A 22,758-nucleotide genomic window follows, 5' to 3' on the forward strand; every position below is an offset into this window, starting at 1 on the left:
AAACGCTGCAGCAACGGAAGGGTTTCAGAGAGAGCATATTTACCTGTGACACTCGCACGGGGTACACATGTGAGGGAAAATGGCTAACATAGAAATGAGAAGAGCTCTGGAAGACTGTCTCCAGATAATAAACGACAACACTTCCCAGCCAGAAAACTTTCTGAGGCAAGTACCTTGTGCCGGTGAAAGAGCCGTTGTATAAAGTTCCGCTATTTAAATTAAACGTTTACCCCGCTAACGCAAGGCTAAAGCTAAATGCTCTTGAGTGTAGCATTATCGAGTTAAAATGTAGATGTATTGCAACAAAAATGCGTAACGTGGGAGCAAAATACAGTCGATTTAAGCAAAATTAGTTCGGTTCCACGAAGCAACATGCATATTAGTATGCAATATAGTATGCATAGAGGAATTTGTGTTCCTATAAATTATTTACATTCTATTTGAAGAGTGTGTGTGTATGTATGTATGTATGTATGTATGTATGTGTATATATATATATATATATATATATATATATATATATATATACATACATAGACAGATTGTTTGTTTGGGTTATGCCTTTGCATGATTATGTCATTATTTACTGTTTTATCTTGGCTAAGATTACATGATATGAGGAAAATATGCAGTTGTGATTTTCTGTCAAAACAATGTCCCTGGTACTGAATTCAAAGTGCTTGAATCTATGACATTTTACTCTGTAGTCATAAGTCTGCTGTGACGCTTTACTGCCTGAGACCTTTCTGGCCCATGAAAAACACCAGTTTATAATACTTCTTGGAAAATTAGTTGTCAGTTGTTGCACTCTAATCAGTTCTTTGCTTTAAATGTCGCACAAACTGATATTGCAATGATATACATCTTTGATGTTGTGCATCAGTATTTAATGAACACCTGTTTAGTTGCTTGGTTTTATTCTAAAAGTCTGTGAGCCAAGAAGTTTTGGAATAATTTAAATGAAAGTTCAGAATTAAACTTTAGTTTTGAATGTTTTATTTATTTATTTTTTTTGTGTGTGTTTGGGATCACAAACTTGCTGTTTTACTGATGTGATTTGCTCAGGTAAAATATACCCATTTAAAATGTATAACTTTAACAGTGTTTCTAGATCTAACGGATTTTACATTTGCTTAAACTTTTACAGTCTTCAAGATGGACCTGCAGCTAAATTTACTTCCCTCACCAAGACCCTGTATGACCTCCAAAAATTTCAGGAGCCAGCAGGATACAAGGGCAGCCCCCTAGCTCAGTTGGTTGTGGAAAACTTTGATGAGGAGCAGATTTGGCAGGAGCTGGAGCTGCAGAACAATGCTGTAATGAAGCATTTTAAAAATGCCATTGATGAGGCTTTAGTAAACAAATTTACTTTGCTGTCAGATGATGATGATGATGATAATGATGAAGAAGAAGAAGAAGAGGAGGAACATGACGAAGAAGAGGAGAATGGAAAGGAGGAAGGAGAGACAGATGAAGAAAGTGACACTAAACAGTCTTCTAAACAACAAAAGAAAAAGCTGGCAGAGAGAGAAAGAGACTCTGATGATGAAGATTCTGATATAGATTTTGATGTGGATGCTCTTGAGAAACGAGAAAAGCAGAAAAAGCAAGGCCTGAGGACTGGCCCCAAAGGGAAAGTTGTTCCCTCTGAGGTCGATGATAAATTCTTCAAACTGTCAGAGATGGAGTCCTTTCTCGATGAGATGGACAAACAGGAGGAAAAGGACGAAGGAGAGGATGATATTAACTACTTTCAGGACCTTCCTTCCGATGAGGATGATGATGATTTGGACTTGGAAGAGATGATGTCCTCCAAAAAGAAAAAGAAAAACACTGTATGTACATCACACTCTACATCAGGGCACGGTGATGCAGATGAGGAAAATTTATTGATTCAGATTTTCTTGGCAGGCAAAGAGCTCCAGGGATCTCAAGTACACCGACTTCTTTGATGCGGTGGACAGTGAAGCAGCTAAAACTGATGAGCAGTCTGATGGAGAGGATGACGAGATGGCGGATAGCCAAGACGATGATGAAGAAGATGATTATGATGATGAAGATGAGGCTGATGTTGAGTAAGTGAAAGCAGAGGTATTTGATGTTTTAACCATATGTCACAGAAACACTTTAGATTGATGGCAGCATGTCTGTGTTCTATGGTAGAGACGAGAATAGAGGTTCAACTAAAGCATCTCAAAAGAAGGTGACTTTTGACCTTTCTGTGGAAGACGACGAGGAGGAGGATGAAGACAGCGAGGGAGAGGACATAGAAGAAATATTTGGAGGAAAAAGTACGAGCCCCGAGAAGTCAGAAGTCAAGTCTTCATATGAGAAGCGACAGGAGAAGGTAACGAAGCTTCAGATGCTGATTTGATTTTTTACTAATTCTGACATCCATTTCTGGTACCATAAGTTAGATTTTTTAAATAAGGCAACATCACAACTGTAGAATAAACATGTTGAGTCTAGAGCTGCCACTAATGGTTACTTTGCTAATTGATTAATCAGTCTTTTTCGATTAATTGATTAATAATCGGATAACAAAAGGTTCCTCAAAGAAGATTTTTTTTTTGACAGAATTAAACCAGGTGAAACTAAAATGTTCTATTTAATGAGTTCTGGATAGATCATATTGACAGAGAAAGGCATCTTTTTTTTGCTTTTAACATTTTGGAATAATTACTGCTCTAAGTGGGTAACTCTGACAGCTAAAGACATGTTTTACAGTCTCTATACTCCAGGTAACAATTAATCGATTACTGATTTAGTTGGTAATTATTTTGATACTTGATTAATCATGCTTAATCCGATTGTTTTTGCCCTTGTTGAATCAGAAAGGTTTTCCATGTCAAGTTTTACAGTTTATCTTTCTTTTTTGCTGTTTCTGTATCCTGTGATGACAACACTTTTTGAATCATTCCTTGGACAGAAAACGCTTGATCACTACAAGTTACCCCATCTCTTTACAGTTAATTTAAATTCAAAGGAGTTTTCCATTTGGTTTTAATATACAGAGCCAATTCAGAACATTTTGTTTCAATGCACTTTCAAAAAAAGTAATTAAAAAAATTAAGAATGGATTCAAATTAAGTCATATTTTTAGAAGAATATGTGAAAGAATGTTCATTGTAATTTGCTAATGGTGATTACTGGTCTTCTACCTTGCAGATGTCCCAAAAGATTCAAGAGCTGGAGAACGCAGCTCTGGCAGAGAAACCATGGCAGCTATCTGGAGAGGTAACGGCGCAGACCCGTCCAGAAAACAGTATGCTGGAGGAAGATGTGGAGTTTGATCAGGCATCAAGAATGGGTTAGTGAGCATTAACCTGCTTTCGGATATGTAAAACTATAATCAGTTACTGTGTCACCAACATGCGATATACTGCAGTTTAAGTTGCAAACCTTTAAGATAAACCATATAATGTATTTTGTTTTGTTTTTTTTAGCCCCTTCCATCACTGAAGAGACCACCCTCCTGCTTGAAGACATTATCAAACAGAGAATCAAAGACCAAGTCAGTCAAAGAAGCGTTTGGCTACCTTCTCTGTTTTATTATTATCCTGTTTATCAAACTCTATCTTTATCTTGTGTTCATATCAGGCATTTGATGATGTAGAGCGTAAAGAAAAGCCTAAGGAGGAAGTTTTTGAATACAAAAAGCGACTGACTTTGGACCATGAAAAGAGCAAGCAGAGTCTAGCAGAAATCTATGAGCAAGAATACATCAAACAGACTCAGGTTTGACCTTAAGCTATTTCACATTTGCGCTCTATCACATACAAACAAACAGCATCCATGGTATCATTGTTTTTATTTATCAGAATAAGACAGAGCAGGAGGAGAACCCATCTCATGTAGAGATTCAAACGCTAATGGACACCCTCTTCTTGAAGCTGGATGCCCTTTCCAACTTCCACTTCACTCCAAAACCAGTGAGTTTTTATTTTTGTCTGTTTAAAAAGATTCCATCTAAACTAAAATATAATGTATTTCAATATGAAATAAATGTAATTAAATAAAAAGAAATATCTTAATGAATAGCAGAACATTGTAGATGCTAATGATGCTAACCATGTTTGTTTTCTCTAACAGCCTGTTCCAGAAGTCAAGGTGGTATCTAACCTCCCATCCATTACTATGGAGGAGGTGGCTCCAGTCAGCACTAGTGATGCTACTCTCCTTGCACCAGAAGAAGTCAAGGTTTGCCATCTTCAATACATTAAGAAACATTTATTTTCACACCAGATTTTTTGTTGTTACATTTTATAACTGTTTTGGTTCACAACAGGAGAAGAATAAGGCTGGAGACTTACTGGGCGATACTGAGAAGACATCAACCGACAAGAAGCGTGAGAGACGGCACAAGAAGAAAGTGAAGCATCTGAAGATTAAGGAGAAGGAGAAGAGGTTAAAGCTCAAAGAGGCCAGCAAAACTGGGGAGAACAAAAAGCCATCGAAGGCTGAAGTCACTGAAAACCTAAAGAAACTCACAAAGGGAGGCAAAGCCAAAATACTAAAGGTTGGTTACTCTACTTGATTCTACTTTGCATGAATCAGCTTTTCTGAGATTTATTTCTTAATGTGAACAAATCTTCTAAAGACATTGCTCTATTTTTTTTTGCAATAACTTGCACTCCTCATGCTTGTAAATAAGGAATCTTTTGTATCAAACCCACTAACAGCAGAAGCCACTGGAAAAAAAAAGTTATTCATTGATCAGCACATTTTTTTTTTACCTGCATACCTTTTTTTTTGACTGTCTATTTTTAGCATTTGTTCTGGCAGCTTACTCATGTTCCTTTCATACAGGTTGAACCACACCTTTTGGATTCCAAACTAAACAATTACCCTTGAATAGTTCTGTGTGTTTCTGAAGTAACTTAGCTTATGCTTTCTTTTATTTCTTTCAGGATGAAGGAAAGGACAAGGCTCTGCGGTCCTCTCAAGCCTTCTTCTCTCAGCTACAGGACCAGGTCAAAAGTCAGATCAAAAGTGCAAAGGAGCAGTCTTCAAAGAAGAAGAAGAAAAAGGATGTTTCTGTCAGCAAACTCAAGCTGTAATGACGGATGTCTTTTTTTTATGTTGACCCTTTTTTTTATTGTACAGTTTATTTTTATTAAACAGTTGCAATACACCAAACCTAAAAGTCTGTATTTTTTTTTTCTGCTTGTATTAAAATGTAGACATTGGTCAAACGTCTTTGTGTTTATTCATCAAAAAAATCAAAAAATTTATTTTTTTTTATGTACCGGTATATCTTATATTAATGTGCTGCAGTAAGAATAAGTGGAGCCTTGATTTGGGTTGTGGGTCTGCCTGTTTAAGATTCTCTCAGCAAAGGTTAATTTTCAGTCTTAACTTTTTTTTTAGCCTTGATTTATTGAGATCATTATTATAAAATAGATAATGCAATCTTACTGTCTCCATTGTCTGCAGCATGAAACTGACATCAAAGCAGTCTGTCATGTAAAAAAAAAAATCTAAAATGGCTAGTAAAGCTTCACAATCATTGATATATATATGTGTGTGTGTGTGTGTCTATATATATGGTCTTGCTTTAACTACAATGTGAGGGAAGTGTTTTGTAAAATATCCTACATGCGAAGACTTACAGGTACATATGGGGACATTCAACTGGTTCCTATAAAGTTCTGTTCTTTGAGTTGGGGTTAGGTTTAGGACTAAGGTGTGAATTCAGTTTAGGTTAGGATTGGGTACATCTTGGTAATAGGGTAAGGGTCTGAGTTAGGCCATATAAAATGAATGCAAGTCAATGAAATGTCCCCATATGTCATTAAAACAAAGCTGTGTGTAAATATGTATATATATATATATATATATATATATATATATATATATATATATATATATATATATATACATGTGTGTATATGTATGTATGTTTAAATATATATACTTCTGGATTAGTTGGCACAATGGCTACTTGAGACGTAAACACGGGGACGATATTCTTCAGTTCTTACTGCATATTGGAAAAAAGAAATCCAACATTGAATTGTAATCAAATATCCAATCGGACTGCCATATCGCGACCCCGCCTCTAAGGTAAAATCCCATGACGTAAACCCTAACCATTACGGAAGTGAACCAGGCGACGAAACTAACAAATCCAAACAAGTGGCGTGTGTTTTCTTGACTAACGGGTACTGATTTCCAGGTGAGTCTTTTCTCAATCGTTTTTAATGTCGGTTAGTGTAAAAAAGAAGTTTATCTAAAGTACGTGAGTTGGAGTCAGTTTTCTTTATATTGAAAGCGTTTAGTAAAGGCTAATAGTTAGAAGCTAACCAACGCAGAGCAGCTAAGTAATAACTGGAAATTGGTAAACAATTAGGTCTAAGTTGAAGGTAAACCACTGTAATACTGAGATACAATAAATGGATTTGAAAATAAAACATGTAATATACTGTCAGTCCGAAAGTATCAAAGTTTTTAGTTAGCTTGTGTTAAGCTAAAGCTAACTGAGTTTAGCATAACCATAGCGAATAGTTACAATTTTAGCTTGATATCGGCTCGTAATTTCCGCTGTGTTAACATGTATATTTAAATTAGTTAGGGGCTTAAAGTGATTGGTCATTTAGTCATTTCTCCCATGATGAGGTGAGTCACTGCATCAGATGTTTCCGTGTTTTCTGATCACCTGATTCTCCTCTGTTCAGATTGTCGTCATGTTGGGAGGAGGATTCAAAGGAGAGAGGCTCAGAGTTAACCTCCGCCTGGTCATAAACAGACTTAAACTCCTAGAAAAGAAGAAATGTGAGTGGATTGAATTTGTCAAATAAGCTGGATTAATTTCCTCTTCTTTTTGCATGTTGTGACAGTTTACTCTTAACCCATCTCTCCATATTTCAAATGAAGCTGAGCTCGCCCAAAAGGCAAGGAAGGAGATTGCAGATTACCTGTCCTCTGGTAAAGATGAGCGGGCCCGGATTCGTGTTGAGCACATCATCAGAGAGGACTACCTGGTTGAAGCCATGGAGATCCTGGAGCTTTACTGTGACTTGTTGCTCACTCGTTTCGGACTTATCCAGTCCATGAAGTGAGTATTGAAAAAGTCCACGGTGACTTTATTAACCTGTCACAATGCTCATTCAATTCTTTTTTTTGTGCCTGCCAGGGAACTAGATCCGGGCTTGCAAGAGGCAGTGTCTACGCTCATCTGGGCAGCACCACGCCTGCAGTCAGAGGTGAACGAACTGAAGATTGTAAGTGCCTCTTAACTTTCCGACAAATAATGCACATTAGGATGGCTGTACGTTGACAGCACAGTGGAACAAAATTCAGAATCCTTGTGTGTGTAAACCTGGCAAGGTCTGATATGAAATAAGACTTGCAATTTTCCAAGTGAGTTGTTTACTGGTATCAAGTCAGTCTCATCAGTTGCTCTTTCTTCAGGTTTCTGAACAGCTCTGTGCGAAATACAGCAAGGAGTATGGCAAGCTGTGCAGGACAAACCAGATCGGCACAGTCAATGACAGGGTAGGATATATATATATATATATATATATATATATATATATATATATATATATATATATTATAATTTTTTTTTTTTTTGTCAAAGGTTTAAATAAGAGTGTTGAGTAACTATCTTATATGTTTACAGCTGATGCACAAACTGAGTGTGGAGGCCCCTCCCAAGATCTTAGTGGAGCGTTATCTGATAGAGATTGCCAAGAACTATAATGTGCCATATGAGCCTGACGCCATGGTCCGGGTATGCTGTTGTCTTTCCTTTATACTTTTTTCTTTTTGACTGTAAATGAAGGCTGACACAGCCTTGGTTATTTACCTGCACTGTCTCTGGCTAGCCTGAAGTGTGTCCCGGAGAAGAGGCAGACCTCATTGATGTGAATGCAGACAGGAAGAATGGAGGTGGAGGAGGAGGTGGTGGAGGAGGTTTCTCTGCTCCTCCTGCCACAGCTATGCATATGCCCATGCCTATGCCAATGCCCATGCCCATGCCATCAGCGTTTAACTACCCACCTCCAAAAGGAGCCGTAAGAAATTTCTAGTTTTCTTTTAACTACTACTGCTGCAATTAATAGATTTTTAACAGCTTTACGATGTCTTAAATAGTAGGAAATTCCCTTTAAACCATTTCCAGTTCTGAATTTTAGAATTTATTTCTGTTTATTTTAACGTAAAATTGAAGATTCTCTGAAAATATTATTAACTGGAGGTATTTTTAACCTGATATCAATATATAGATCCATTTTTACCATTTTATCTAAAGACAACTCGAAGATGTTGGATACTTTTGTTTTTTTTTCCTCTTTTCCTAACCCTTTTTAGTTTGGATGTTCAGTTATAGCAAACATGAAAAAAAATGCTAAAAATTACTAAATTAGTTGGTACAATTTTATTAAAACCCGACAGTTGTAATAAAATCTAAATTTACAGAGCATTTTTCTTCTCTGTTTTTGTTTAGCACTCAGGCACTATTATTTTACCTGCTTTGTAAAGTGTCTTTTTTTTAACATGTCGATTGTTTTATTGACTAGGTCTTCTTTTTAATAACCGCTTACTTGCATGAATATAGTTTGTTATAAATTAGGTGTATTATTAATGTTATAAGCATTGACAGTAGCCAATATGAGACACATTCAGTGTCTTATTGCCCTTAGCTGAGCATAAAAAAGTATTTTGTGCTTTGAACCTTTGATTTATACCAAAATCTTATATTTAGAAACTGTCTTTGTTGGACTAATAATATACTTTTTATATATGATATATATTGCAACATATCCATTGTCTGTAATGAAGTGTACGATTTTAAGGAATATAATTACCCAATGTTTTTCACTTTTTTTCCTTCAGGAACCTTATAACCCTTCAGTTGGAACCTACAACAGCTTCCCGCCCCCAGGGGTAGGAGGGCAGCCCCCTCAGCTGCCTACTTCTCCCCCCACCTACGAGTCTGTAAGTGACTGAACCCTTCACCTCAATGCCTCCCCACCCCTCAGCCCCTCCCCTTCCCCTCAGATGGACAGACGGACAGAGCAGAGAAGCTCTCAGGGAAGGACGGTTTATTTGGCTTGTTTGCAGTTTTGCCTGCCTTCCATACTTGCATATTTTTCCTAATTTCGGCTGCTTCATCTATGTTTATAAATGTAGTTAGGTCCGTATCTAACTAGACATGGGCACAGTCCTTGTATTCTTTAAGTGTTCAGAAAATATAATTAACTAACAGCTATGTGCTGGAAGTGAGATTGGAGTGCTGACTCAATTTTGGGTAATACAACTTTTTAGACGTATGTAGTGCAAAATTACAGCTAAAGTAATCCTAAAGTACTTTACACAACAAAACATGGCCAGTCCTTGTATGTTTTGTAATAGAATTGAATTAGGTAAAATGTAATAAATAGAAAAATCCAGTGGATTGCATCTACTAAATAACTTTGCAGCCGCCCTTCGCATTAAGATCGCTGTCCGTTTAAAACAAAAATTCCCTTATCTTTATATTTGTTACGACCTCTTTTTTTTTTGAGTTTTTACGGCACTAGTGGCTCATTTTTCTGAAAGTAAAGGGGGTATGAGAGAGGGGGAGAGACATGCAGCAAAAGACCACAGGTCCAATTCAAACCAGGGTGCGTACATGGGTCGTGCACACACCCATTTGTTAGGACTTCTATTAAATTGAGATATTTTTTTTTGTACTAATTTACCCATAAAAGTCTAGAGCTGATTTCGGTTGTGACCTTTGTTTTTTAAAGCAACAGCTTTTGACTGAGAACATTCTGCCCTAATCATTGTTAATATTTTTAATCAGGGACATAGGTATTTATATATATTTTTTAAAAGTCTAAGAAAAATAAAACAATTTTGCCAATTCAGAGAGTTAAACTTAAAGTATAAATGTAGTAAGCAAAGAGTAGATCAGACTGACTTTAAGAAATACTGTTACCCTGGTTTAGTGATCCTCATATTTTATTTACACCTTTGGATCAACTAAAAGGACACAGACTAGTGATGGAAGTCTACCATAACATGTAGAATCTGTAGGTGCACACAGAATAGAGGCTTTACGTCAACTTCCTGGTTTGATCTGATGGAAAAAATATTTTGATCAGTAGATCTGATACAGATAACATGCTGAGGATTTGCACAAACAACTTGTCACAAGTTTGATGCTGTAGGATGTTTTCTACTCCTGTTTCTCTAAATGCAGCAAAGATGACTCGCAAAGCAGGTGTCAAAATAAGTATAACCATATTATTAAAGCAGCTGTAAAGCTTGATTGCGTGATTTGATATTCTAGTGTCCTGGTTAGTTAAAAAATGTATCATCCAAACACAAATCGAACAAAAGAAGAACAACTAAAGCGCAAGGATCATGTTTTTTAGGGTGTTCTAAAGATGGAAGCCAGACTTCAGCCCTTTTAACTGAGACTGAGTCTGCACCTGATTTGATTTTCAGTTGTTGCATGAAAAATAAACTTATTTTGACCCGTCACTGTGCATGTGTTTTCCACAACCCCTTTTTATTGTAAATAGCATCTGCTTTAACTAACACGAGATGATGCATTGCTCTGATGGGCCTAAGTCAATTTGATTTCTAAATCAGAAGTAAAGCTGCCTCTCCTCTAACATCTGCTTGAAAGGGTGATGGTTTCTTTTGCAAACCATGCAGCACAGATGCATTTTTGTCTGTTTTATACTCCTGTCTTGTGAGCACTAACAAATACAGTTTCTATAGTAGAATGATGATGATTTTATCTGTAATAGATTTTTCTAAATGTTTTAGATCGATGACCTCAATGAAAAACCCTCTGTTCCCTCTCAGACTGTAGGTAAGTTTCATCTGGAGCTTTATCATTCACAAATCCACCCTCCAGATCATGTTTTTTTTATTTACAAACATTTGTTAATATTTTTTCTTGATGTACCTCAAGTGTTTCTTCATGCATTTTTTGTGCAGTGTTGGTAGAAAAGTTCTGCTTACCTACAGTTTTTATAGAATCTCAGCCCCTTCTGTGTTTTGGCTGTTTGGACAAAAAGACAACGAACTGTCTGTTCCCCTCAGGTCCTTCTCCTGCACCTCGTCGCTCGTATGACCACAACAATCTACCAGAACTTCCCTCCGTTCCAGACACACTCCCAACCTCCTCCATTGGTGGACACACCACTAACTCTGATGACATCGACTTTGACGATTTGACACGACGTTTCGAGGAGCTGAAAAAGAAGACCTAATATGTAACACAATTGATCTGTTTTCTTTTTGTTTTGTTTTTTTCGCTCACAGGCCTGTGTCATCACTTACACAAGCCAGAACATTAAATTGGGCAAATGGTTAAGGTTTTGAATCAGATTTGGGTAGTTCTCCTCCATCCCCTAATCCTTATAAAGCAATTTTACAAAGATTTTAAAAGAAAATATACATATATTCTTACCTCCTTTACACAAGTACGACCTACTAACTGAAGGTGTGGATGCTCACCCACCAACACCGTCTGCTAGGAAATGTCTTCTCTCTTTCTGGATGCGAATGCTACATGATTTTTTTTCCCCATTTTAAATTGCAACAAATATTTAAACCTATATATATTCTGAATTACATTCATGTGAAAACTGAGCCCCTTCCACTTGTTTCCATTCAAATACACACTGTCTTAACTAGCCTGAACAATTAAATTACTTAAAACTAGATTTCATTTGTTTTTCATGTGGTTTCATGTTTGACTAACATTTACGGTCCCTGGCTTGGTTGACTCTTCAGCATGAGCAGTCAAACAAGCCCGACAGGTTTCCCCACTGTGACAAGATGCATTTAATAACATATCCTCTCACTATAGGTTCTTGCACTCAGCAGTTAAAGCAACTAAACACAGACAAAAGCCTTTTATCTACAGTGTGCTGTGCAGTCTGTGTAGTTTTCCTGCTTTTGAACTAAGGTTGTCTGATCTGCAACCCACACTGAGCTACTTTAATACCTGGAAAAAAGTGTGTTGCCTTGAGAAAAAAGTTGGAAAATGTTGAAACCCATGAATCAGTGAATCAGATTTTGTCGTAAAAAATACAATACCTCCCAAAAAAAAAACATTTTCATTGATGTAGATAATAACTTTCTCAACTAATTTATCAGGACATCAAAAGACATTTGGCAGCAGGCTCATTGCTTATTATTTGAAGAGTACGTTTCTAATCAATCCCTCTGAAAAATACCTCCCTGAATGCCAGTTTTACCAAATGCTTGTACTTTTAAGATGTATGATTACCTAATTCAAAAGCACTCCTTTCTTCGAACCCATCGGATATGACTGGATGTGGTGTTTTACCCCAGCAGTGATCGTTTTATGTTGTCTCCTGGAATGTGTGCAGGCGTCTTATACTGTGTGCACTGCTGCATTTGCCTTAGCTGTTGTATTTCATCTGAGGCCTTGCCAGTCTGTGAATGGACTAAACAATTGTCACCCATCAAGACTGGAGTCATGTTACCTGTGTTGAGTGTTTGTTTGCTTTTATGTAACAAATGAAAAGTATTCTTTCTTAAATTACAAGATAAAATCATACTTTTATTAAATTAGAATCTGCTCTGTCTAGAGGAATGGGGTTCATTTTGAAAATGTAAAATGGGTTGAGGGTTTTATCTTTGTGCAGACGTGACGCATCGCTGTAACCTTACCACACCCGGCTCTGGTTACATGGCACAGGAACGGCGGCCTTGTCAATGATGATTCAGCAGTTTCTGGAGATACAAAGAATGGCTTTCAGTCTGGATTGTAAACACTGTTATTTCCAATTAATATGTTTTGTAGGATATAAAATGAGATCGACACTACAGAGCTGTGATCTGCTCCGTATTTTTTTTTTTTTATGTTCAACGTCTTATTAAATGCTTATGACATTTATGCTTATACTGTTTATGTCATTCTGTTTCTTTAGGCACAGCAATGTGTCAGGTTGAACGAGTTTAGCAGTTTCTTTCCACAATGTATGCTAATATGAACATTTAATAAAAGACTATTTGGAACTGGATCTACTTCTGAGTTTATTTTCTGTTTGAATTTATTGTAATATCACTGATGTCCAGCAGGGGTCCCTGGCGGATTTTAAAACGATTTTGTGTATTGGTCGTACACCTTCAGGTTCATTTAAAAATGTTTTTTAATTGAGTTAAAAAACATTAGCCTTTGTATAGTTATTTTTTCTGTTTATGCATATCACAGTGAAAACCCCATATTCAAAAATGGGGGTTTGGGACCAACATCAACAGCAAATAGAGTAATCTTTTATTAATGCCTACACAATCATAGTTGTGACTTCTGATTTATGCCAGTAACACTCCCCAAAAGGTGAGCAAGACCTTAATGCTAAAGAAGCTAGTTATTCACAGAATGCTGTATCAGATATTCTCGTTAAGTGGAAGAAGGTTTGCACAGGAAAAGGGAATAACCATAGCCTTCTGAGGATTATGCTGCAAAGCCCATTCAAGAGGTGTGAGGCTATACATTGTATAAACGGCAGTTGATGTCTGCTTCGACAGCCCCCATGCAAATCTCATAATTTATATAAATGCTCTCATCCATTCAAAAGGAGGCCCAACCAACTATTAAATGTAGATGCTGTACAGACAATTCCATATTAAATGTCAATTTATGGATGAGCCTTAATAATTAAAATGACCAAAAAATACAACTTGGAGTACATGACTCTGTATAAGATCCACCTCTAAATTCTATAACTAAAAAAATGTATTGATAATTATTTAAATGCACCAGTACACACAAGTAAAGTGTTAAACTATTTTTGTTTGTTTTTTTGTCTGTTTTTATGGCTGGGGTAGCCTATGGTTTAGTTATCAAACTCCTCTCCTGTGGAACCAATGGAAACAACCACCAGTTTTAGTCCGTGAGGCAGACATCCTGTGTACTTTTAAGACTAGACTTAAAACGTTCCTTTTTGATAAAGCTTATAGTTAGAGCTGCTATCTGTTATGCTGCTATAGGCTTAGACTGCTGGAAGACACAGGGACCCCTTTTCATCATTCTGCTCTATTCTATAATTCTGCAGTATTTGTTAGTTCAACACATAATTTTATGTTCTGGTTCTCTGATTTTTCTCGTCATAGTAGTTTCATCTGGTCTGTTCCTGTGTGGCTGTGACATTATCCTGGAAAGAAATATCAGCAGGACATCTCCCATCAACACCTTTTGGTAATAGACAATAGAGTTCGGCCTGTGTTTTAGTGTTTAGATCTGTTTATCTACCTTACATGGATAAATTTAGCTACGACCTTAACTTTTACTGTGACTAGTGATTTTCTTCTTGTCCGAGTAGAGGTTCCTTTAGTGTTAGGTAATTTTCTGCCACAAATAAAAACAAAGGTTTGTAATTTTTTGAAGTTATTGTGGCAAGTGAATAATACATTGAAGCAGGTTTGTTTTCTATAATCACTAAACATGTATTGCATTTTATATTTATTTACAAACTAGCTCTACTATCAAGTCTTACTGTGATGGGGTGACAACCTGTGCAAAAAGAAGCGAGTTCATTTATAAATGGATGGATAGATGAATCCCCAAAAAGTTGAGAGAAATTACTTTATTTAAATTCACACATCCAATTGTAACAGAAAAGGAATTAAGATCTTTTAATCCCGCTAGAATCGTAACATGTCTAACACAAAATGTTGAGATGTCTACAGGAGAAACATGCATTTCCAAACTAGAGGCAACGACACAAACGCACTTAGGTCAATGTCATAAATCATTCAGAGAAGAACCCGCCAACGATAGAAAAAAAAAAGAAAAAAAATCAAAATCCCCTTATCAGCAGGCATTACATGGATGAAAGTGAAATGAAAAAGGTGATCAATTATCCATTAGTTCCCATATGTGCAATTATATAAGTGTACCCTTCCACTAGTCCCCAAAGAAACTTTTATTTTAAGTTACACACTGACACATGCTGAAAGAAACATGTTTCTGAAACAAATTTACTAATTTTAGCATTTCTTACCCTGCATTATTTTTTGCCTAGTTGCCCAGAATTTATTAGAGCTTTTCAAATTAAAACAAGGACAATATTAGTTTATTTTACAATAATTTTAAGCAGTTGAAAAATAATTCTGAAACTTGAATTTAATCAATCAATTGAATTAATATCGGACTATTAAAAATATGCTTCTTCTGTAAAAAAACAAACTTTTTATTACCTACTTTCATTACTTTTTATAAGACTGAAAAGATTTCACTTCTACAAATTAATGATAGAGCAGTGACATACTTTGAGCATCAGTTTACATGAATATAGATACATACTTATCAGCATGTTTACATATTTGGTCAATCATTTCATTACTATTTACTTTGTCCCCACACTAAAGAAAGACTGTACTTATGCAAATATAAGAATGCACTATTTTGGATATTTGTAGACTAGCTTGTGTTGAAGGAAAGCAGGGAGGAGGATGGTGCAGAACGCGGCCTCTCTGGCTGGGTGTTGCATCCTCACAGCATATCCCTGCCGGTGTATCGCCTGCATCTGTCTTGTTGAGCTGTAAAACAGAGAGGACACTACCTCAGCTCTCATAACACTTCAGTTTGCTTAGGAGCCAACTTAACACTAATACAATTCAACAGAGGGGATCAATTTGATGTGAATCAAGATGCTACAGTAAAATTGCCCATCAGTTTTATTCAGTTTTTTCAGTCAAATTTATGTAAGAGCACTCTAAATTCATCATGTAACAACTTGTCATGGCAACCTCCGGTCTCTTTTTGAGTCGTGGATAAATAATTTGTAAGTCAAATTACATTCAGAAGGTATTTCAGGTCGGTTCAAAGCCAATTCTTGCATCACACGATGTCTATTTCAGTTTTCTTACATAAAGCAGTGCATATTTTATGAAAACATCCTCTCTGAAGTGAAAAACCAAAAATAGTTTGATATGAGGAGGACAGGTGAGGCTAGAGGCCCCTCCTACAGGAAAAGACATGCCGTTTAGACTTCACACTGATATTAAAAAGGAAGGGTCAGGAAAAAAGTAAAATTCTTTGTTTGTTCCCTGATCTTCATAGAATTGTAGGTACATACATATATATTTTAGTTTTTATAGTTTTTGTTTGTGAAAGAAGAGTTATGCAGTAAGTACAGGAGTATGGGCTGTTTAATGATTGTTTTTGTCATCTCTGGAAATACATAAACATATGTAGTAAATTAATGAGCAAACAAAGGCCCGTATTATCATATTGGTGCATCCATAAAAAAATATAAAAACAATTGATAAAAGTTGCACATTTCAGGAAATGACATCATGGTGGGAGATGAACACTAAGAAATTAAAGGAATATCATTTATCTGATATGCAAGAATATAACCCTCACAGGTGCGGACATTATATGCTGTTATCCACAACAACTAGCCTTACTATATTACGCTCCATCTTACCTAACAGCACCTGTGCTGCCTCCTCAGTTTCCTCCACAGCCACAGGCTTCAGCAGCAGGGCAAAGACCACAGCCACACCAATTACCTGAGAAACAAAACAAAAAAAAAACATATAAGTAAAAATCCTTTAGAAGTCTTGTATTCACAGACAGGTGAAAAACTGGACAAAAAGTACACAACAAGTGATACATTTTCTAACCAGAACATAATTCTCTTTAAAGAACCCACCTTCAGGGGCTGCAGTATGAAGATGCTCTCAAAGAGGGACAGGCCCAGAGACATGACCCATTTAATAGATTTCTCTTTGCCATACTGGAAGCCATACAGTAGGGTGAAGTAAGTGGATATACCACTGATGGAGATCAACAGGAACCAGCCAATGAACACACACCACCAGGGAAGCTTAAATCCAGCTGTTGCCTTCTTCTTCTTCCTCACAGGTGCTGGGCTGTTAAAACAAGAGAGGTAGAAATGAGAAATAAACGACAGAAAACATGGGTATGTTGGGTTTTTTTGTTTGTTTTTATGTACAGCACATTGGAAAAAATGTTTTAAAATGTTCTATATAAATAAAGTGGATTGGATGAGTGAGGAGATGTAAAAGAGGAAGTGAGTGGGCTGACCAGTTGGACAGATGACTGGTGAAAACCATCTCAGCCTTGCGAACCAGCAGGTTGGTGGTATTGAGAGCACTCTGGTATTCTTCTGGAGATGAGAAGTTTTTCGCATCCAGTTTTTCCAGGTTCATGTGGAGGTTGCACAGCCCGGCCAGGAGGAACTTGCTGCAGTAAACCCAGTGGTTGTCGCTCTCACTTTCACCTGTAGGGGAATAATATAAGGGCTAGCTTGACATTACGATTCTATCAGAGGCATGCAGACGCGGAGGTATTTAGTTTTATAGAGAATCAAACTGTAACTCCATGCACAGGCTGTTATGATGTAATAAATCCAGTTAAGAGTTACCATTTTAACCTTTATTGTCTTTAAAAATGATGCATACAGTATGGCTAATTAAAAAACACCAATAACACAACAAAAAACAAAACAAAAGAAATGTAAAAAGTAATGCATATATTGTGCGATATGGGTTTTTAGGTCTGCCTTATTGCAGATTTATAAATTTAATGGCACTTTTATCTATTTTTTTCCACAAGAATAGGGATGTAAATGGTCCTTATGAGGTAATGAGAGATGTGCATCTCCTGGAGGGACACATTCCTCCCTTTTCCTCATTAGATTTACCACAGCTCTCTCTGTTTTGGTGGAGTTTAGGTCATAATATTGAAACACATTGTTGTTCCTGTAGTGCATTCAGCCAAAAAAACCTACATAAAACATTTTTTTTTTGCTTTGTGTAAAAAATGTTCTTTTATGGCAGATGAAATTTTCCTTAAAGACTTAGGTACACATAACATGTGCTTGAAATGCTTCTTTCTAAATTATTTGCTAACATCAGTAACTTTAGTTAACAGCTTTGTTTATTTTCTTGGGGCTGTTAGATTTATTTTTTTTATTTCATTGTCTGCCTTTCTAGAAGCTCATCTAGTTTTATTTAAACCTAAACGTAATTTAGCATGTTTCTCCCCTTTAATTACATACAATGTGTTTTATAGTTTGTTTTTTTCAGGCTACAATCTATACCTTGAATATACTGGATAAGGATATGAAGCCTTTCCAAAGCTGGTACGAGGTCACAGGAGGCCTCAAGCTTGAGCGTCTCGGACATCTTGTTCCTGGGATTCATGCTCACAAGAGAAATCAGATGCTCGGTTTCCTGCAATAAAATATATTTTTTTATTATCTGCGCTCAACTGTCTAACAATTTTTAAATCTGATCTTAAAAAACAAAAGTCACCCTTAGAATAGTTGGTATGGTGACAATGGGAGGTTTGAAGATCTCATCAGGGTTGTCGTTTTTGGATTGTGACACAATGCGAGGTCGAATGCTCCGGAAGATGGTTATGATGAGGATGTTGATGGGGAACATGAGGAGGCCACACTGCACACCAACCATGAGGTCCTGCCAAGTCATCTGGATGGACCCTGGAGTGAAAATAATAAGACATTGTCAGCCAGAAGTAATTCAAAGCGTCTTACATGAAAGCTTTTAATGTAGTAAAACAAATTTCCCTTTACTTTTCTTTCATTCATTTTAAAAATGGATCAGTCAAAAGTACTGCTACGTTCTTTAACATTATTGTAAAAGAAAAAAAACTATGTTTTTTACCTGATAGTGCAATATTACAGCTCAGAGCTTAAAAGGGCTAAGTACAGTGAGATCTACAGACTATGCCACAAACCTAGGCGTAGTTAAGGACTATTCAATTTTGCTAACCTTATTTAGTCTAAAACTGAACCAGCCTATCAACCATCTTAAAGAATTGCAAGGGATTGTTTTCTGAATAAAACACTGAAAAAAATGGAGCCTCCTCAAATAACTGATGTCTTTAGAGGTAGTCAAGGGTCTAAATAAATTTCAAAAAAGTTAATTGTGTGTTATAAACTGCTCACATCTCCCTTGTTTTTACAAAGCTGCCAAATATGTTCAATGCATCTTTTATTTCAGTGTATCTTTTTTTTTCTTCATAAATTTGCATTTTAAAATTTTTTCTTTATATCATGGTAACATTTCCAAAGTTTGTGATGTATTCTTTGTCTTCATATGTATTTTTCTTTCAGTGTACTGATATGATATTTATTAAGACATTATAAAAGTTCTAAAAGTATGAATGGGACAATCTAAATTCACCTATACTGGATTGGATTGAATTAATATATTACTACCATTATTTTAATCTAACATAAAATCAGATGATACTATAAAAATACACTTTTAAGAATGTTTGGTGTTCCCTTTTTTGTTTTGTATTAGATGAACAGGGTATATTTTACTTCAGGTAAAATCCTTTTATAAAGGGTCTAAAAGAAAATCTAGAATAATTTTACAATAAATTTCTATATTTATCAACACATTTTTGTTTATTCTAACATTGCTTTCAGTTTTGCATTAGCTACAGAGATCAGAATTGTCTATTTTAAGAAATCTTTACTCTATAAACACAATCAGAAGTTATATGAATATGACTGTATAAATTTCAAAGCTTCAAATAAAACATATAATGTGCCACTGGAAATAATTAGTATTTGGCATTTTCATCCAGTGCCTATTGTTCTGTTATTGTTTATGAGTAAATAACGTCTTTCTCATGTTTTTTTAAAGTTAAGAAAACAAGGATTTTCGTTTTGGTCTATTTTTGTGTCTTGTTTTGATATTGTTGGAGCAGTTTCTTTGAACGTCTCAGTGGTTCTAATTCCTAATTTGTTTAGGCAAATTTATTGTAAACACTACCCATACATCCCAATAGAAACAAGATTTGAATGATTTTAAACCTCTCTAAAGTATTCATTTAGTGTTCAAATGTTTTTCTTAGTGCATAAAACGTTTCTCCTCAGATCATCAAGATATTTAGATGAAAAGTTTGCAGTCACCCATTGAAAAGAGCACACTAGAGTTTGGATCTAAAGGAATGTTCCAGAAGGCAATGTTGATGGCCATGGTGCACAGGAGCAAGCACATGCAGCAGGAAACCCTCTGAGCTCGAGTAAATGGACTGCGGGAGGGGGGATCAACAATTGACACCCAGATGTGTTCATCCCTAAAACCAGTTGACGTTCGACTCGTGAAAATGTTCCTATAAAAACAAGATAACAGTTAAATCAAGCCTTGCCAAAAGGTAGGAACGGGATCAAAGAAAGACGAAGATTCTGACCTAAAGCTGGCGATCTCATTGGTTTTTGCAGAATTGAACGTTTTCTTGGTCATACCATCTCCTTGGTCAGAACTCAGCCAGCAGTTACAGAAAAAGTGCCAAACATTTTTTGTTTGCAGGTCTTGTATAGTCACTTTGCTGACATACCTTAACATGTGAAAAGAAATCATAAAATACTGAGTTATAGGTAAAGTGCTATAAAAGAAAAAAACATGTACATTTTTTTTATTTATTTATTTTTTTTGCTGCTTTAGTATGAATGAGCATGGAAAGCTTTATTGTTTCAAAAGCGATATCTCATTTACCATGATGGGTGACCTCCTGAGTTGTCCTGCTGCAGACGCAGGGTTTTAAGTTCTCCAAGTGGGAAAGGTGTGGACAAAAGGAACATATCAAAAGATCCTCTCTCAAACACTGGCTTGTCTGGATCCGTGAGAGTATGTATGGTACTGTCTGCTTCGGTGCCAGTCAGCTTAATTGTGACCTGCAGGACAGAAATAAGAACTGATTGACAGCACATAAATGAAGCAACAATGACGCACGTAAAAGAACGACATGACATAAAAGAACTAGCATATATGTATATATATATATTTATATATTTATATATATATATATATATATATATATATATATATATATATATATATATAGTAATTTTGTGTTAGATTACACTACACTGTGGTAGTAAACAGCAGATTTTGTTGTAAAGGAATAAAGATACATTTGCCATATAAGAAAAATTTCACAATCAAAACATAATATGTGCTGACTTGAGATTCAGTCCCTAGTATTAGAATGAGATAAAAGCGCTGTGATCACTGACTTGCTTTATTTACATTAAACTGTAAAATACCTCAGTTTCTCACAAAGTTTGGCTAGCTCCGTGAGCTTAAAAATACAAAATAGGGTTAATATTATTTTAAAATACTGTTTCATCTATATATTGTTTGGAAACACATAGTGTATGACAACATCAAATAGTAAAAAAACACAGCAATGCAAAATTCTGTCTGTTAATTGATAAGTCTTACATTAGCAGAAGTGCCAGCACCCCTGCGATGTCCCGTCTGGATCCCAATCAGGTAGTTGTAATGAGCTCCTGGGTGACTGTCCTCTAGCAGCGTTATCTTCCTCTGTAGAATATACAGTTTAGAATGCAATTATATGAGCTAGAAGAAGCTCTTTATTCCAATTGAAATGAGTTATTTAACAACACACAGAATGTAAAATCTTAAGTTTGTATTGTTTGCATGGATGTCTGACCTTAGAGCTTGCTCTGCGGTCAGCATAGCAGGCCCACATCAGTGTGATCAGATAAAGACCATAGAAAGCACACAACAGGGCCAAAACCACATAGTTCTCATTCACGGTGGCAAACAGCTCAGCTGTTCGAGACACATCGACGTAGTTTGGCATCACAAAGAAGGAGCTCCCAAAGAGAGTCATGTGGTTACACAAACATTGTGTCAGCTCTGGAGTACTTTTCTCCCCCACCTGCATCACACAGAAACATGTATCATTGCTCAGTAGGATGTGCATCAACTGCTGATACCTATGTAGATCTAAAATGGTAAGCATACCCTGCAGCCCTCGTCGCTCCATTCCAGTTTCTCAGTGTGCCAGTAGAGGCACCTGCTAAAATATGTGTTGATGTTTAGTGTCACTTCAGTTTCCAACGTGAAGTTTAGAAGGCTGGTTTCCAAGTACCAAGCCCCTTGAGTCTTCTGCAACATCTCTGGGGTTATCAACCAGCGATAGTCATCTAAAACCAAAATAAATCTGTCCATCACCAAAACTGAAACACACACAGCAAAAGTTTGTGAAGATTATAACGAATGTTACCTGTGTAGTTCAAAATGGTTTTGTTGTGGTAATATGTGGAGTTGGGAGGTGATCCGTAAGACAAGAAAACGGCTAATGACACGTTGATGCTGGGTTCCACGTGAAATAAGATGGTCATCTCAGTGTCAGAGATATTCATCTGAGACAAAGACCTTGTGTCTTTAGTCATCACGACAGTGCTGTTGGTCAGACCTGAACTACTAGGGCGGGGCAAAAAGATCTAAGGAAACCAGAGGTAGAAAAGGCATTTAGTTGATAAGTTTCAACAGTCAGCAATAATTAAAGTTTAGAAAAATTAGGTTCATGTTTTATTAATACTTAAACTGTGTTTTTGGGGAGATGAATACACTTGTTGATAATTGACCAAAAAGCTGTAGATAATCAACCCGTATAAAGAAAAACTTTTGATTTTATTCAGTTGGGAGGTTATTAGCTCTCAGTAGATTTGCAGGTTCAGTTAAAACTATTTCATGAATAACTAAAATATCAAGTCTTCCCTTAAACAGTTGATTCCTTTTGTGTTGTCTTTGCAATAGATAATCATTCTTGCTGAATAAGCTTTAAAAAAAACTTCTTCCAGTAATTTTTTTAAAAGGAGAAAGTTATTGCTATGGACTGCACCCTACTTTTGTGTTTAGTGATAATCAGTCCAGCTGCATATTAATAATATTAATAGTGAAGTCAATAAAAAGGTTACCAAGAACAGGTAAGATATTAAATATTCATAGCTA

The 22,758-nt window shown here is 36.2% G+C and overlaps 3 protein-coding genes across 4 annotated transcripts; 2 read left to right on the forward strand and 1 right to left on the reverse strand.

Moving 5' to 3' along the window:
* The first annotated feature begins 14 nt into the window (after window positions 1-14).
* Window positions 15-5,184, forward strand: mphosph10 (M-phase phosphoprotein 10). Its single transcript, XM_015385229.1, has 11 exons — window positions 15-165; window positions 1,148-1,835; window positions 1,912-2,075; window positions 2,164-2,347; window positions 3,169-3,310; window positions 3,447-3,514; window positions 3,601-3,738; window positions 3,822-3,932; window positions 4,093-4,200; window positions 4,289-4,519; window positions 4,911-5,184. The coding sequence occupies exons 1-11, from the start codon at window positions 80-82 to the stop codon at window positions 5,058-5,060; spliced, it is 2,070 nt and encodes a 689-aa protein (XP_015240715.1). The 5' UTR covers window positions 15-79; the 3' UTR covers window positions 5,061-5,184.
* An 863-nt stretch (window positions 5,185-6,047) lies between these two features.
* ist1 (increased sodium tolerance 1 homolog (yeast)) lies at window positions 6,048-12,992 on the forward strand. 2 transcript variants are annotated; one of them, XM_015384919.1, is made up of 10 exons: window positions 6,048-6,178; window positions 6,678-6,774; window positions 6,877-7,057; window positions 7,136-7,223; window positions 7,414-7,497; window positions 7,625-7,735; window positions 7,830-8,018; window positions 8,839-8,940; window positions 10,765-10,810; window positions 11,044-12,992. In XM_015384919.1, exons 2-10 carry the CDS (start codon window positions 6,687-6,689, stop codon window positions 11,211-11,213), a joined length of 1,059 nt encoding a protein of 352 aa, XP_015240405.1. In that variant the 5' UTR covers window positions 6,048-6,178; window positions 6,678-6,686; the 3' UTR covers window positions 11,214-12,992. The 2 variants fall into 2 exon arrangements, with proteins under 2 accessions (XP_015240405.1, XP_015240412.1); XM_015384926.1 differs by having other exon boundaries at window positions 10,804-10,810.
* A 1,565-nt stretch (window positions 12,993-14,557) lies between these two features.
* pkd1l3 (polycystic kidney disease 1-like 3) lies at window positions 14,558-22,243 on the reverse strand. Its single transcript, XM_015384249.1, has 13 exons — window positions 22,028-22,243; window positions 21,766-21,947; window positions 21,449-21,679; window positions 21,217-21,318; window positions 20,488-20,666; window positions 20,183-20,329; window positions 19,902-20,104; window positions 18,268-18,455; window positions 18,054-18,186; window positions 17,036-17,231; window positions 16,641-16,860; window positions 16,413-16,497; window positions 14,558-15,519 (listed from the first exon to the last, which is right to left on the reverse strand). The coding sequence occupies exons 1-13, from the start codon at window positions 22,194-22,196 to the stop codon at window positions 15,473-15,475; spliced, it is 2,082 nt and encodes a 693-aa protein (XP_015239735.1). The 5' UTR covers window positions 22,197-22,243; the 3' UTR covers window positions 14,558-15,472.
* Between the last annotated feature and the right edge of the window lie 515 nt (window positions 22,244-22,758).

The sequence above is a fragment of the Cyprinodon variegatus genome, unplaced genomic scaffold (genome assembly GCF_000732505.1).
Source record: "Cyprinodon variegatus isolate N-32 unplaced genomic scaffold, C_variegatus-1.0 Scaffold15, whole genome shotgun sequence".
In the NCBI taxonomy this organism is placed as follows: domain Eukaryota; kingdom Metazoa; phylum Chordata; class Actinopteri; order Cyprinodontiformes; family Cyprinodontidae; genus Cyprinodon; species Cyprinodon variegatus.

Excerpts from the sequence above, each read along its gene's own strand:
- mphosph10 (XM_015385229.1), top strand. The coding sequence starts at position 80 with ATGGCTAACATAGAAATGAGAAGAGCTCTGGAAGACTGTCTCCAGATA. Across the intron at positions 166-1,147 it reads CAGCCAGAAAACTTTCTGAG|TCTTCAAGATGGACCTGCAG; the intron begins GCAAGTACCTTG and ends AAACTTTTACAG. Across the intron at positions 3,933-4,092 it reads TCCACTTCACTCCAAAACCA|CCTGTTCCAGAAGTCAAGGT; the intron begins GTGAGTTTTTAT and ends TTTCTCTAACAG.
- ist1 (XM_015384919.1), top strand. The coding sequence starts at position 6,687 with ATGTTGGGAGGAGGATTCAAAGGAGAGAGGCTCAGAGTTAACCTCCGC. Across the intron at positions 7,058-7,135 it reads GGACTTATCCAGTCCATGAA|GGAACTAGATCCGGGCTTGC; the intron begins GTGAGTATTGAA and ends TGTGCCTGCCAG. Across the intron at positions 8,941-10,764 it reads CTCCCCCCACCTACGAGTCT|ATCGATGACCTCAATGAAAA; the intron begins GTAAGTGACTGA and ends TAAATGTTTTAG.
- pkd1l3 (XM_015384249.1), bottom strand. The coding sequence starts at position 22,196 with ATGACTAAAGACACAAGGTCTTTGTCTCAGATGAATATCTCTGACACT. Across the intron at positions 20,105-20,182 it reads AATGAGATCGCCAGCTTTAG|GAACATTTTCACGAGTCGAA; the intron begins GTCAGAATCTTC and ends TTGTTTTTATAG. Across the intron at positions 16,498-16,640 it reads TCATACTGCAGCCCCTGAAG|GTAATTGGTGTGGCTGTGGT; the intron begins GTGGGTTCTTTA and ends TTTGTTTCTCAG.